Source organism: Bos taurus, chromosome 7, assembly GCF_002263795.3.
Source record: "Bos taurus isolate L1 Dominette 01449 registration number 42190680 breed Hereford chromosome 7, ARS-UCD2.0, whole genome shotgun sequence".
In the NCBI taxonomy this organism is placed as follows: Eukaryota; Metazoa; Chordata; class Mammalia; order Artiodactyla; family Bovidae; genus Bos; species Bos taurus.
The window spans coordinates 51723081-51738057 of NC_037334.1; the positions used below are offsets into that span (position 1 = coordinate 51723081).

Sequence of the window (14977 nt, forward strand, 5' to 3'; positions counted from 1 at the left end):
CCAAAAGACCCTGCCTAGACCAGCTGGGATGCCCCACTTGCTCTATGGTGCTCAGACACATCTTGGTTAGGCCCAGAAGCCTTCCAAGTGCTATGAGAGCTAGTCAGCTGAGATCCTGACTGGGCTGCAGAGCAGTAGCCCTTAAGAAAAGGGGAGATGTAACCCCTTGGCACCTAAAAGACCTGTGTCTGGGGTCCCAAACAGCTTTGTACCCAAGCTCCTGCCTCTTACCTAGCCCCTACCCCTTGACAGGCACCAGGATCATCTACGACCTAAAGTTCCTGCTGGAGTGCAAGAACTCGCCCACTGCCCGGAGGCCTCCCTGCTGCCTCCCCCAGATTCCCGGGGTCACAGCGCCTCCAACAGCCCCACCCCCCAAGCTAGAGGAGCTGACGGAGCAGAAGGAGACAGAGGAAGAGATACCCGGTAAGGAAAGCAGGCCCTAAAATTTTAATATGGCTTTGAACCCAAAAGCCCCAATTACGTAGATTGGGGGTGGGGGTCAGTTCTGAGGGGGCTGTCTGAACTAACACCGAAGCCACAGACTGCCAGCCCAGCAACCAGTCCTGCCCTTTCTCTCCCCAGATGATGAACAGTTTGGAATGGACATCTGATCCAGTGCAGATGACCACATGTGGAATGAGAGGATTCCGTCACGCTGCTGCCGCTACCTCCTTTCTCTGGGGTATCCAAAGGCCTACTGGCCTCATCTAATCTGGAAGGGGGTGATATGTTGGTTCTGGGCCTCCATGTTGGGTCTGAGGCAGCTAGACCAGGGATAGGAGTAGGCAACTTGCCAAGCCCTTAGCTCTACTTTCTTTGGTCTGTAGCCACTCCTCCCAACCCCTGGCACTTGGTTACAGCTGAGGCTGGGCCAGGGGAATGGAGAATGTCACTTTCTGACTGCTTAGTAAACATTCAAAGAAATGTCTTGGCTCCAGTGTTCTCCTCAATGTTGATCTTCCCAGCTCAGCCATAATGTAAGGGCCCCAGCAAACCTGGTTAGGATTAGAGGTCCCAGGTCCCTTCCTAGCTCCCTCTGGGCCCACTTTGAACAGCAATTAGACCCTGAGGCAGACTTTGGGGACAGGTCATAGGAGCTGCCAAACCATAAACAGCAATAGCCTGACCCCTGCCGAGGGCAGTTCAAGCCTTTCCAGGAAGCACCCTTCCCGGAATCAGCCTCTCTAGCAGTCCCTCCCTAGTTGTTTCAAAGCAGGAAACAAGAGGCACTGCCCCAGCCTACAGCCTTCTTTGGTCTCTCCCCATGCCTTTTCTGCCTCCTACTTGTAAGTACCAACCTTATTCCAACACTGAAAACCTGTACTCTCCCTTCTCACAGCATGATGTGAACCTCCTGGCCCCTTCCACCTGGTTCTGTTGTCCTCAAAGTGTTAGAAGACCTTAGGGCCCAAACCGAGGCAGCAGCTTATTTGGTGAGTCAGATAAAGAGTCATAATCCTGCTCCCCCTCCCCTGCCCCCATGGGGAAAAATCATGTTCCCATATTGCAACAATCTGGTCCTTTTCACCTTCAGTTTATATAGCTATGTTATAATCTCTGTAGCACTTGCATACATCAAGGGTGATGCAATGCAAATAAGCAGTCTCCTCCTTTTAAGAGAAAAAAATCTCCCCATGCTATTTGAGCCTTTGTTTCCATGTTGAAACAAAGTCATCCAAACATAGATGACTCAGCCCAGAAAGGGATGTATGTTTCCATGTAATTTGGGGGAAAGTGCCAGGTGATAATCTACTCATGCTTAGCAAGGCCATTCATGATGAATAGAGGAAAACAAGAAGCAGAGCAGTCAAGGACACCAGAGGGAACATATGAAGGGCTCGCTCATCTCTCCTACCCAGGGCCCACTATATTGAGATGTTTTTATTGAAATGCATATGGTATGATAAAGCAACCTCGTTGTGGTCCAGGTGAGACCTCTTCCCCCAGAAATGGGTCAGGCCAGAGTTTCCCATGGGCAGACCGTCTTCCCAGTGGTAAAAAGGAGTCAAGTTAGAGAAGCCTCCCATGCCAAGGCACAGGAGATGGTGTGAGATGAGTCTGGGGAACCCACAGGATCACAGGTCATGCTGGATGCCTGGTACAGTTTGGTTCTGCTCAGCTGTGGCTATGGATTTCTCTTCATTGGCCTCCTCCTCTGAAAACAGACTCCTCTTTACCGCAATTAATCTTTTAACTCCCACCATCCACTGACTGACCTCAGTCACATGGTCAACCATGAGTGAGCGGTGGATGTCATCTGCTGCATCCCACTGGTGGCTTGAAAGCTCTGAGGAGAGAGAGGGGCTGAGCAAGCAACCTGGAGCCAAAGATATAGCTGCCACTCCTCCCCCCTCCCCCAGTCAAAATCTCAGCACCTAGTCCAACTCGGACAACCATGGCAGGATGAGGGGTTAGGCTATACCAAGGGACCCCACCACACCTTGCACCAGCAGAGCCATCCTCTTCTTTACAGGCATTGACAGCTTCCCTCCAGCCCATTGTTCCTGCAGCAGAGCCAGGCGTCGGCTGATGTCATCACATACCTGCTTCTGCGAGACAGAAGCACCCTCCAAGTCAGTGCTGCCAGCCCTGCAGGGGCAGGGTAGGCAGCACATGCTCTGTCTGGCCCAGGAACTTTATACTCAATCTGAGTTATGGTTCTTTACGAAAAGATTAGAGGCCCCACTAAGAATCTGATGAAATCTATGGATCTCTTTTCAAGGAAAATGTGTGTATGGCTAGAATTTTTAAATTTCTGGAGTTTTTCAGATGGTTAAAAATTAATTCTATAGTGTTGCTTTACAATAAGGAAAGTGAAAGTGTCAGCCGCTCAGTTGTGTCCAACTCTTTGCAACCCCATGGACTGTAGCCCACCAGGCTCCTCTCTCCATGGGATTCTAAGGGCCTAAGACCACTCTACTTTCCTTTAAGACTGCTCATCAGGTCAGAGGGTCTACCTTTGGGAGCCACACCTGCATCTGGCTGTTGATGGGAGCTTTCCCACTTACCTTTATGTGGCCACGGCAGTCCTCCAATGCCCGTTCCAAAGGTCTCAGTACATCTTCCAGCAGAGTCTCAGACTCAACGACTGGGGAATCCATGGGCTCCGTTCTGGAGGGAGGACAGCTCCCCACAAATTGGGGGGGTCTGGAAGCCTTACTTGAAGGAGGTGGAGGCCCCATTGGGGGGAGCCCAGGAGATGTCTCTGAGGTAGGGACTGAAAAGATAAAGCAGGATCAAGCAAATGTGGCTTATATACAAAGAAATAAAAATGGATGCTGTGGTAAAGCAGAATAGTAGTAGAGGACCCTACCTAGACTGTTCAAGGAAGGCCTTCTAAGGTGATGTCAAAGTTTGCCCTAATTCAACACAATGTGACATCTGGCAAGTTACTTTTAACCTCTGAGCTTGGGTTCCTCTTCTATAAAATGGGGATATTACAGTAGCAGCACTTATTTCACAAGGTTACGATGATTAAGTGTAAGAATATAGGTACAGCTGCTAAAGTGAGTAGCAAAAAGTGCTCACAAAGTTAAGAACTTGGATGAGATAGATGCAGTCATTAAGAGTTGAAGGAACCAAGTACGAGGGTATAGGTAACGGCAGTGCCCAAGAGAAGGGAAAAGTCCTGATGTTCAAGGAACAGAAACAAGGCCTGTGTGGCTAGAAATGCTTAACACTGAGAAATTATGAGCTTTCACTGGAGAGGTAAGTAGGGGTCCAGACCCTGCAGGACTTTGGAGGAGTTTGGTCTTGAGCTGTCTGCGCTTAGTCGCTCAGTCATGTCCGACTCTTTGCGAGCCCATGGGCTGTAGCCCACCAGGCTCCTTTGTCCATGGGTATTCTCCAGGCAAGAATATTGGAATGGGTTGTCATGCCCTTCTCCAGGAGATCTTCCCAACCTAGGGATCAAACCAAGGTCTCCCGCACTGCAGGTGGATTCTTTACCGACTAAGCCACAGGGAGGCCCAGGAATACTGGAGTGGGTAGCCTATCCCTTCTCCAGGGGATCTTCCTGACCCAGGAATCGAACTGGAGTCTCCTGCATTTCAGGCGGATTCTTTACCAGCTGAGCTACCAGGGAAGCCCAGTTTTGAGCTATTACTCCATTAATGGTAACAGGAAACCATTGCCAGGTTTATAAAAGCAGGGGGTAATGTCACTAAACTTGTGTTTTATGGCGTTCACTCTTTATGGTCTGTGAAAAGTCGATGAGAATAGGTAAAGAAGGGCAGGGATACCAGTTGGGAGGTTAACAACAGTCCAGGAAAGAGAAGGCTGGCAGGGACTAGAGTGAGAGTAGACAAGGGGAAATGGGGTGGTCTGATTTATTTAGGAGGAGACAGAACAAATCTTGATGGAATGGGGGTGAAAGACAGGAGCCAAGAGTGACTCTTGGTATCTGACTTTGATGACACGATGGCAGAATCACTATGAAAAATGAGAATACTGGAGAAGAAAAGTCAAAAATTACTTTCATGTATTAATATGCACATGGATGATAATTCATCTAATTGGTCTGTCAATTTGACCTCACCTCCAGTGACCACTCTCCTTCAGCATCTCATCATCTGCCTTGTTCTCAACAACAGTGTCCACCCCTCCTACTCTCTAGCGCAGTTACTCAGATTTTCAAGGTGCATTAAAATCGCTCCCTTTAAATTGATATAGCTACAGGGACTTGCCTAGAGAAGGCAATGGCACCCCACTCCAGTACTCTTGCCTGGAAAATCCCATGGACGGAGAAGCCTGGTGGGCTGCAGTCCATAGGGTTTCTAAGAGTTGGACACAACTGAGCGACTTCACTTTCACTTTTCACTTTCATGCATTGGAGAAGGAAATGGCAACCCACTCCAGTGTTCTTGCCTGGAGAATCCCAGGGACAGGGGAGCCTGGTGGGCTGCCGTCTATGGGGTCGCAGAGTCGGACACGACTGAAGCGACTTAGCAGCAGCAGCAGCAACACAGGGACTTCCCTGGTGGTCTCCCTGGTTGAGAATCCACCTTCAATTGCAGGGAGCATGGGTTTAAATTCATAGCTACAGATTTTAAAAAACATCTAACACTGCCTGAAAATCCTATACTTTGCCTCTTTTTTCTCCTCTTCAGAACAATTATTTCCACATCTTATCGCCTATAAACTTTTCTACCTTCTCCCTTTATTTTCCTTTCCTTGATGTCTACTTCTGACCCTGCCTCACATTTCACCGAGAAAATAAAGGTCATTAAACAGGAACACTCATCTTCTCACCACCAGTTCTGCCTACCCACCTGCACCTGGAGCTACTTTCCTTTCTCTTCTAGTAGATGAAAGGCTCCCGCTTCTCCCAGAGGCTCTCTCTCCAGCTGGGCTCTACCCACCTCTCTTGCCTTCTCTGGGCTTTGCTCCTGCAGTCATCCCTTTCCCCTGAGCAATCAGTTCTCCCTCTACTGAGCCATCCCATCAGCACGCAGAACTCTCCCTTACCTCACATTCCATCCTCAGGTACTGCCCTACTTCTCATCACTCCTGAATGCTTCTGTTAGGATCACTGGTGATTGCTACGTCTGTCAAATCAAGTGGTCCCTTTTCTCCATCTTACTTACTTCTCAGCAGCATTCATCAGAGTTGAATCAAGATACTACTCTCTCCCAGAGAGTAATTCTACTTTTCTTACTTCACTGGTCATTTCTCAGCCTCCTTTGCTAATTCTCTCTTCAACCTTGAAATGCTAGAGAACCCTAGGGTTCTGTCTTGAGTCCTGTCTTTACTTTTTGCACTCAAGTTCATGACATTAAATACTATTCATATGATAGTGACACATTTCTATAATTCAGGCCCAGAGCTCTCCCCAAAGTAGCAGCCCAAAGTCAACATGGCCAAGACAGAAATCTTGCTTTTCTCCTACCCTGCCAAAACCCAGTTATCCCATATCAATGAACACCATCCAGTTCCTCAAGTGAAAAAATGTAAGTTACATAGCCTCTTCTTTCACCTCACCTATTGTATCTACTCATTCCTACTGACTTTGTCCATATCCATCCAATTACTACTACCTCTAGTACTCCTACCCCTGGCCAAATTATCATATTTTACCTGTGTTATAGTTTTTTTCACTTCTTCCCTAAAATCTGTTTTCCACAGAGCAAACACAGTGATCTTTTTAAACATGTAAGTCAGTCAGTGTTTCTCAATCTGGGGAGATTTTGCCTCCAAACCTCTGGAGACACTTTTGACTGTCACAACTTTGGGTGGGTGCTACTGGCATCCAGTGAGTAGAAGCCAGGGATGCTGCAGACATCTTACAATGTACCTACATGTACAAGACAATCCCTCACAAAAAAGAATGATCTGGCCCAAAAGGCCAGTAGTGATAAGGTTAAGAAACTGATTTATATCGTAACTCTGCAATGTTATAGGTGTGGATAATAGAGGGATGAAAAGAGCTGAATCTGAGCCCCCTATTCAGGGTCACATCAGTCATCACTCAATCATGTCCCACTCTTTGCAACCCCATGGACTGTAGCCCACCAGGATCCTCTGTCCATGGAATTTTCCAGGCAAGAATACTGGCGTGGGTTGCTATTTCCTATTCCAGGGGCTCTTCCTGACCCAAAAATCGAACTTGTGTTTCCTCAATTTCCTGCACTGGCAGGCAGACTCTTTACCATGGTGCCACCTGGGAAGCCCTTAAAGTGCCACAGATCATCTTCAACTCTATCCCTAGCCCACTATGCTCTAGCCATCAGATATTCCTTTAGTCTAAATTTGCCAAACTTACCTCTGGGCTTCTGCACTAGCTGTTTCTAATGCCTGGAATACTCTTGCACCTGATCTTTGCATGACTGCCTTTTTAATCCTTCAGGTTTCAGCTTAAATGTCAGCCCTTCGGATACCTTAGTTACCCAATGACTCTCACATCACCCTGTTTTATTTCTCTGCAGAGTCCTTACCACCATTTCATCTTTCTCCAAAGTTTCATCTTTCGCCAAGAAAACAAAACTTTTTGTCTTGTTCACTGCTGTCTAGTTTGCCTTCAAACACAGCAGGTGCTCAGTAGATGATACTGATTACATGAATGACACGTTAAGTCTGAGATGCTTATCATACAGTCCAGTGATGAGGTAGAACATACAAATGGATGTACCACCATGGGGTTCCGAGAAAAGATCCAAGTTTGGAACAGAATTTGAAAATAATTTGGTAACAAAAACTACATTAAAAACCGTAAGTCTGGATGAGGTCACCTAGAACGAAAGCAGATTCTTTGGAGACAAACCTGGGCAACAGATAGTTCAGTTCAGTCGCTCTGTCGTGTCCGACTCTTTGCGGCCCCATGAACCGCAGCACAGCAGACCTCCCTGTCCATCACCAAGTCCCGGAGTCCACCCAAATCCACGTCCATCGATTCGGAGGAGCTCAGAAAAAGGCCTGAACCGAGCCCCTTTCTGGGACTCCAACCTCTCCCTCAGTAAGTCCTCAGAAGAGAAAAATAGGCTAGCGGGGCAAGCTTATCCCGGCACAGCCCATTCTCGGGGGGTCTCGGCACACAGGGCTCTCACGCACCTCTGGGGGATCCATCCTGGGGAGCGGCGACCCTCTTGGTGAGAGGCGAGCGCTTGGGTCCGCCAGCCTGGGTCTGCAGCCCATAGGAGAACTGCGGCGGATCGTTCCAGCCGCGCTCCGTGTTGCCTGCAAAAGTGAGAAGACGTGAAGCGAGCCCGAGGGGGCGACAGAGGGTCCGCACCCCACACGGTAACCGCCCCCAGCCTGGGCCAGGGGAGGACCCAGCTCCCTAGCCCACCCGCCTCGCTCACCCGGCTTCACATACAGCTCCGCCATCTCCACTTCCGCACGGCCAGCGGGGCATCACGTCATTTCCGGGGCGGCCGCACCCAGCCGGCTAGGACACGCCCCCGACAGGGCAGAGTTCCTGGACCCTCCAGGATGGACAATTAAGGAACGCTGAAAATCGCCGTCGAGACCCTGCTCCAACTCCGTCTTTTTTCAGCTACTTAACAGTCGGGAGTGCTGACTATATGGTACGAAATGGGGCTATTTTCCAGGAGGTGCTGCTCTAGGAGCTTAAGTCCCCTGTGGGTTCCCTCTCCAAATCACAGTTGCTCTCAGAAGCAAGTTTACACCACCAGAAGCTCCTGCCCCACATATGCCCCACTGTGATCTAGCCAAGTGGACTTCCAGAACTTCTGTCCACTTCCCTGAACGTTTACACTCTCTTGGTTGGAATATATTTATCTGGAAGCCTAGTACACTTTAAAGTGTCTCAGACCAGGTACTTCTGAGGTGTCTCACCTGAGCTCCCACAACCCTCTGAGACTTCCCAGTTGTACTGCATGTTATCTTCAGTCCTTGACTTTCGTTTATTTGACAGTCTCAGAAGGTGGAGCCCCTATTTGATTATACCTCCAATGCCGACTTAATGCCTAGCACAGAGAAGTCCTTCAGAAATATACTTGTTAAATGAAGTCAGATTTCCAACTCTCCCATCCCCTTATGTGACTACCAGCTGCCACCAACACCAAGGACAGATACAGACCCTCATCTCATACAGGCTGTTAACTCCCAACCCTGTCCCAGGCCCAATATACTTACATCCAGTGAGGTCACCGAGGGATTTTTATTTGTACTGATTTTGCTATAAAGTGTTGCTGAGGTAGAGCCAACTGTCCAGGGTTGGACAGGGGCAAGGAACACAGGGACCCAGGGAAAGGAGAGCCTGCAGCCTAGGTTGTGGTACAGGGCCTCTCAGTCACCCATACAATGAATTGGGCAATAGAGGGTGGGCAAGTGTCAATGGGGCACGCAGAGAAGGCTCCAAAAGGTGAGAGCTACAGGCCCCTGGGGAAAGAAGGGGTACAGAATTGGGCGTGGACCCAGAGCCTCCTTCCCCAGTCCTCCCCAATTAACTTAGGGCATGTGGAGCAGAGAGGGTTTCAGCCGGAAGGCATCAAGAAAAGAGAAGACACCCCGCTTTCGAGGGGCTGCTCCTGCACCCCCAACCCCTCCTTTGAGCATGGGAAGTGGCAGGGGACCTCCTGGGGAGTCCACAGAGCTGGTCCGCTTGAGCCGCAGGCGTGCGCGGGCCTGGGCACCCCAGGCCTTGCCTCGAGCTGCAGAGGCCACAAGACACTTCTGGTACTGAACCTAGGGAGAAGAGGAATGTGAGGATCCAGCTCCTTCTGGCCCCTGGACTCCCTGAAAGCTTCCGCAGGACAAGGCCTCAGGAGGAAAGAAGCGGGTAACCTGCCATGTCTGGAGCCCCTACAACATTTACAGGTAGCTCATTAACAAAAAGTCTAAAACTTGGCATTTACTGAGCATTTAAGGAAAGCCTGACACTGTGTTAAGTTCTTTGCATACTCTACTTGATCCAGTTATTTATCAGGTGTTATAATCACCATTTTGCAAATAAGAAAGTGAGATTCAATGAGAATACATGATTTACCCAAGGAAACAGAGTCAGAAATTGATGGAATTCAAAACTAGTTCTGATTGTAGGGCCTGTGTTCTTAACCATACCTACCACTATGTTGGCTTTCTCTCTCTCTCCTTACAGTGGACTGGCCCCTGGCAAAGTGGAATCCCTCGTCAAGGGGACATTCTACAACCCAGTCCCAGTGCAAAACCGCCCTGTTCTTCTCTCTCCTGAATTCAACAGGGTTTACAAGGTCTTCTTACTCCTCTGGTGTCTTCCAAATCTTAAACCTGTACTGTAGTTTAAGTCATCTTCCAAATCCACAAACTTGACTTCACTGTCTTGCTCAAAACCTTTCAATGACTCATCGTGCCTCAGGATGAAACAACCTCATCACCCGACCCTGTAAGTTCTTCTGTGACCTGGATTCTGCCATTCTTTCTGCCCCTGTCTCTCATTCCATCCATCCTTCCTCCACCCACCAACCCTACCCCCACTGGTGTATTCCAGGTAAATTACATTCTTTCAGACACTGACATCCCTCTCACTTTGACCACTGTGGTTCCCTGTACTTGACAGCACATCTTTGAAACCACTCCCCTTCACTTGGATAACTTTCCTCTTTGGACTTTCAACTCTCAGTTTTCTACACCTGTTTCAGAGAGCCTCCTTGAACCTCTGAAGGGGCCAAAGCATCCATCATCCTGTGATGTGCAACTTCCTTCTCATCTATCTCTGCTCTAACCTAACTGTTCTGTGAGGGAAAAGACCATGCTTTCCACACCACTGAATTCCCAGGGTCAAGTATGGTTGAGTTCTAGCAACTACTTATATTTCAGTGAGTAAGTGAATTGAACTGAGTGCAAATATCCCACATTCATATGCCCAGATACCAGAAAACAACCTAAATGAGAGAAAACAGGAAAGAGAATGTTCACCCTATAAGGCACAGCCCTTACACAATTTTGCTGAAATGTACGCATATGGACCCAAGTGTCAGAGCTTCTGACATTTAAAGAAAAACAGGAATAGCTATTATTATGTGAAATATCCTGGCCTTTAAATATTGACAACTAAAACCTACTAAAAACAGGGTGAAGGTTAAATAAAATACTCCCGAACCACAGTCAGCCCTGGCGTGCTGGTCTGTGATCTCTGGAGAGGCTGCTAATCCTGAACCCCAGTGAACAGAATAGAGCAGCTGCAGGGCAATCCCACCCACCCATTCCCACCCCTGACTCACCATGCAAGCCGCCTGCACAGCTTCAGAGAGTCCCCCTGCATGGGGCTGGCACCAGAAGGCAGCACACTGGAAGCTCTGATGGCCCAGGTCGGCAATGAGACCAAAGGTGTGTGGGTCACGACCAACACCAATAAAGGTCACGAGGCGCACAGGACACTGCCACAGTGGTTCCTCCTCTGCACCAGCCTCTGCCTGACCAAATCAGGCCTAATCACTGAAGGGTCAGATACTAGCTGGACCCCTTGAGCACTTCCAATAGCAAGCAATAACCACTTAGCATCCCCGCCCACCCCTCCACAGCTCCCAACTTCACCCTTTTCTGGCTGGTACCTGAATGGGATGTGCAGTCATAACAGAGTCAGACACACTGAGCATGGCAGGGACCCAGGTGTCCTGGTCCCCACGGGTGGTGAGCGTACCAATGGCCTCGTTCAGCACATCCATGCCTAGGGGGGACATGCCCACCTCAGTGTCTCCCAGGCGTAAAGAAGGATCTGCAAAGGAGTGTCTAAGCCCCTCTCACTGACTTAGGATTCAGAGAGATGGGAACAGAATAGCTGGGATCAGGCTTCAAATCCTAAGTGGAGAACGGCAGTACATCCCAGGCTACAGAAGGCCATGGGAGCACTCTGAGAAATGGTGGTAGATCCTTCCTTTTCTACCTTCCACTTCCCTTACACAGCCCAAGCCCTCCAGCCCACTCAGTTCTCACCCATGGCTTTGGTGACTGGCAGGGTCCCCATGTACAGTGCCTCGTACTTCTGAGCAGCCTGGCTCACAGCATCCAGTAGCTCCACTGAAATACATACACCAAGTTGGTCTGGGTACTCTCTCAATGACCCCTTTCTCCACCCTTCTAAGGGAACTGGAGCAAACAGGAAAAAGGCCATGGATGTTCCTCCAATTTAGGGTTTGGGATCCCTGGGAAAGGATACCTCAGAAGTCCTCTATCTGCAGAGAAGTACTAAATATCTCCCTCCCCATCTTTCACCAAAGTAGTCTGTTTTTGCATTGCAGCCCTGCCCCCCGCCCCCCATACCTTGTCGAGGCAGGTCTTCAGGGGTAATGGGGTCTAGTGAGCAGCAAGGGGAATCACCACTGACCTCCACTCGCTCCGACAAGATCTGAAACACAGTGTAGACAGCATGCGGTGAAGGGAGGGGGAAGTGAGGTAAGGGAGCCAATACCACCCTAACCCAACAACCTTAGCAGCTTCAGACCCAGCTCCATACCCACACTCCCTACCCGACTCCTGGCCCTTACCTGGGCACAAAGCCCATGTAGGGCACTGGCAATGGCCTTAGCAGGGACGTCACAGCGAAATACATGGCACTTGAGCATACAGCTGTCTTTGTCACCCGCCACAAAAGCGAAGTCCCTGGCAGGGTCAGAGATGGGGGTAGGGCAGGACTAGAGATGGGGCTGGGGTAGGGGTGGGGGCCCTGCAGTGTCTGCAGGAGGCTGGAAGTCAGAGTTAACGCAGGGATGGAACAGGGAGATCAGGGCTGGAGCTCAAGGCACTTGGCTGTCACTCACCTGTCACTGTTCCAGAAGCATGTGGGAGCACAGGAGAGAATCAGCCCAGCCTCTCAGACTCTCCCCTGTCTGTCCCTGCTGGGCTGGAGCCCACCCTCCCCAACCAGGGCTGGATCAGGCAGGGGAGGCAGAGCTTGGGTCCATGTCAGAGGACCTGTGTCCGGGGGTTCAATACAGGGAATGAGCATCAGTGGGGATCACAGCCTGCAAGGGGGAAGGAGAAGCAACTCTCACTTGTAAGGATGCAGGGGGTCCTCACCGGCCCTTGGAGCTGCCCACACCCCATACACGGATGTGCACCAGAGGCTGGCAGTGGATCAGACTGTGGTCCAGGGGATTCACCAGGCTCATGGCATCCTTTTTCAGGATCATCAGCATGTTCTGGCCCTGCCAAGGAGAGGTCAGGCCGGAGCTCAGATGAAGGTGGCTGCCATGGGGAATAGGCAATTCAGGGACAGCCACCTCTGCTGGATGCTAGGTTGAATACCTCGAAGGGTCAACCAGCTCACCTCACCCCAGGCACCATCTGGGGGCTGACTGCGGCTTCGGGTCTGGGCCAGCTGCTGGATGCAGTTATTGACAGCGATACTGCTCTTCCCCGGTACCAGGTCCTCTTCAGGTACTTCCACCCAGCCCAGAGAGCGGACTGCAAAGCACTGACGGGTTGAAGGAAAGGACAGAAGGCCCCTGAGTAAGGGAAGCAGGATCAAGAAGGGTGGGCAGGGTGTCACAGGCTCCACATATATAAACCCTCTGGAGACCTCCCTCTACCCTTTATCACCTCTGCTCAGCCCAGTCTCACCCCTGACCTTTCCCTGGGGGACCCTCCCCAAAGTCCTGGGCTGGCCCTCAGGCTTAAGTCACTACCTTAGCCCCTGGCTCCATTCTCTGGATGTAGGATTCTTCACCATACCAGGACAGAGAGTTACTGGAATAGAGCAGAGCTCATAAAAGGATCACAATTCCTACAGAAGGCACAATGGTGAGAACCAGACTACTTGATGGGCACAAGATGTGGGATAAGAAGCAGAATATAGAGTCCCAAATGTAAACTCAGAGGGAGACAGGGCCCAGGACATATTAAATAAGTGTAATATAGAGCATGGCTTAAAAATTGAGGAAAAATTCAACACACGGGACATAGAATATAACTTACAAACATGCAGCAGGGTCCAAAATGTGGACCAGTGCCCCAAATCAGGACAAGAAGACCCTTGAACACAGGATAGGAACCTCCATGGACAGAAGGTAGGGTAGTCAGCAAGATGTAGAACATGACAGGTCAGGACCCAGAATACATAAAACAACCATACAGCAAAAAACAGAGCTTGGATCAAGAAACGAAACACTGGGAGAATCAAGAATATGGGACAGAACCAAGAACATAGTGTGTATGTGTGTGTGCTCAGTGGCTCAGTAGTTTCTGACTCTGCAACCCCATGGACTGTGGCCCACCAGGCTCCTCTATCCATGGGACTTCCCAGGCAAGAATACTGGAGCAGGTTGCTATTTCCTCCTTCAGGGGATTTTCCTGAACCAGGGATCAAACCCACGGCTCTTGCATCTCCTGCATTGGCAAGTGGATTCTTTACCACTGTGCCACCCCAGAACTTGGGCTGGAAAGCAGACTGTAACAGGTCCAGCTGCATCTTTGAGTGCTATGGAACCCCAGGCTTTTCATTTCTGCCTGGCCTCTCCCCCTTACCTCTGGTCCAGTGAGCTCTCCAGGCTGGAGAAGGATCTCCCCTTGGGAGGCCGAAGTCCCCAAATTCCCTCTGTCTTCTGTAGAGAGAGGGATAGGTCAGTGTGGCAAGCTTAGGTCCACACATGAGCTCAAGCCCTCTCCTCGCACTCCACCTACCTTGCCTGGGTCCTCTGCATCTCCTGACTCCCAGGTTGGGCGCTGCCACTGAGTGCTACCGCTGGGTACATGCCAATAATAAGTACCTGCAGCATCGCGGATCTTCCTCCAGCCAGGGGGCAGGCCTGGCTCCCCCTCCAGACTCTGGTCCCCCCACAAGTCGTCTACAGGAACGTAGGATTGGAGAGGGAGGGCTTATTTGTGGACTCAGAATAACACTGTCATAACCCTTCCTCCAACCCATATTTGCGCTTCCAACCTTGGATACTGCATTACAAAGATCTGGGTTCATTTGTCCCCTGGTCCTCATCCCAAGACATAACGTACGCAAGTAACTTAAAGGCAGGCTCCCTGTCTTTGAGCCAAAGGTAGCCTTTCGCGCTCCCTCGTTTTCCCTCAGCTCCCGACCCTCCCATCTGGACCCTCTGTGCACACCATCGCAGTTGACCAGAATGATGGCCAGCATGTAATCCTTGCCCAGCATAGCCCTGGTCGCGTTCCCGCCGGCCTTCGCCGGCCCTCACTCAGCCCAGCACGCCTCCGGAGCTGCTGTGCCTACAAGTCCAGCCTCTCTGCGCTGGAATCCGCCAGGCCAACGGGCGCCGCACAAACACAGGGAGGAGCAGAGGCCGGGTCCTAGGGGCGGGAAAGGACCCGCCAAGGTAGCGCCTGGAGTCTAGAGGTAGCGCGTGTAAACAAGACGTCCAGATCTCCCAGTGGCTGCGCGTTCGCGTCCGAAAGTCTAGGGGAGGCTCAAGGACCGCGGCGCACAAGGTGACGTCACCGCTCAACAGTGAGCTCATCAAGCGGCGGAAGATCCTCCAGGAGAATGGACGCAGAACGTACACGCGAACAAGTGAGATCATCGCGTTCAGATCGTCTGCGCACGCGCTCACGAAGCCTGGCGCGGCTGGGGTGC

General features: G+C 50.6%; 3 protein-coding genes and 1 long non-coding RNA gene across 11 annotated transcripts in view; 2 read left to right on the forward strand and 2 right to left on the reverse strand.

The window, feature by feature from the left end:
- The window catches only part of EIF4EBP3 (eukaryotic translation initiation factor 4E binding protein 3), a 2789-nt gene extending 1010 nt beyond the window's left edge, over nucleotides 1–1779 (forward strand). For 2 of the 3 annotated variants that reach the window (NM_001204168.1, XM_059887909.1), the window contains exons 2-3: nucleotides 253–426; nucleotides 586–927. In NM_001204168.1, coding sequence (NP_001191097.1) covers nucleotides 253–426; nucleotides 586–614 — 203 coding nt within the window. In that variant the 3' untranslated portion in view covers nucleotides 615–927. Of the gene's footprint in view, nucleotides 1–252; nucleotides 427–585; nucleotides 928–1342 lie in introns of those variants that run through there. The other variant, XR_009495047.1, reaches the window with a different exon arrangement.
- The window catches only part of SRA1 (steroid receptor RNA activator 1), a 24951-nt gene extending 17106 nt beyond the window's left edge, over nucleotides 1–7845 (reverse strand). The window contains exons 1-5 of one of the 3 annotated variants that reach the window (XM_015472259.2): nucleotides 7800–7845; nucleotides 7549–7674; nucleotides 3012–3220; nucleotides 2444–2552; nucleotides 1870–2320 (exon numbers count right to left, since the gene is read on the reverse strand). In XM_015472259.2, the coding sequence (XP_015327745.1) occupies nucleotides 2079–2320; nucleotides 2444–2552; nucleotides 3012–3220; nucleotides 7549–7674; nucleotides 7800–7824 (711 nt within the window). In that variant the 5' untranslated portion in view covers nucleotides 7825–7845 and the 3' untranslated portion in view covers nucleotides 1870–2078. Of the gene's footprint in view, nucleotides 1–1869; nucleotides 2321–2443; nucleotides 2553–3011; nucleotides 3221–7548; nucleotides 7675–7799 lie in introns of those variants that run through there. The other 2 variants (NM_001079642.2, XM_059888445.1) reach the window with 2 other exon arrangements.
- A 92-nt stretch (nucleotides 7846–7937) lies between these two features.
- Nucleotides 7938–13580, forward strand: LOC112447435 (uncharacterized). The gene is made up of 3 exons (XR_003035633.2): nucleotides 7938–8024; nucleotides 9152–9279; nucleotides 9560–13580. It is a non-coding gene; the product is annotated as an uncharacterized lncRNA (long non-coding RNA).
- Nucleotides 8602–14853, reverse strand: APBB3 (amyloid beta precursor protein binding family B member 3). Of its 4 annotated transcripts, NM_001075867.1 has the most exon segments (13): nucleotides 8602–9147; nucleotides 10662–10853; nucleotides 10992–11107; nucleotides 11374–11457; nucleotides 11701–11785; nucleotides 11925–12039; nucleotides 12198–12203; nucleotides 12457–12584; nucleotides 12707–12853; nucleotides 13065–13125; nucleotides 13903–13979; nucleotides 14059–14222; nucleotides 14494–14837. In NM_001075867.1, coding segments are annotated over 13 exon segments (1461 nt in total). In that variant the 5' UTR covers nucleotides 14543–14837; the 3' UTR covers nucleotides 8602–8910.
- Between the last annotated feature and the right edge of the window lie 124 nt (nucleotides 14854–14977).

Excerpts from the sequence above, each read along its gene's own strand:
- APBB3 (XM_024994277.2), bottom strand. The coding sequence starts at position 14,542 with ATGCTGGGCAAGGATTACATGCTGGCCATCATTCTGGTCAACTGCGAT. Across the intron at positions 12,040-12,456 it reads GTGGGCAGCTCCAAGGGCCG|GGACTTCGCTTTTGTGGCGG; the intron begins GTGAGGACCCCC and ends TGACCCTGCCAG. Across the intron at positions 9,148-10,661 it reads CTGTGCAGGCGGCTTGCATG|GTTCAGTACCAGAAGTGTCT; the intron begins GTGAGTCAGGGG and ends TCTTCTCCCTAG.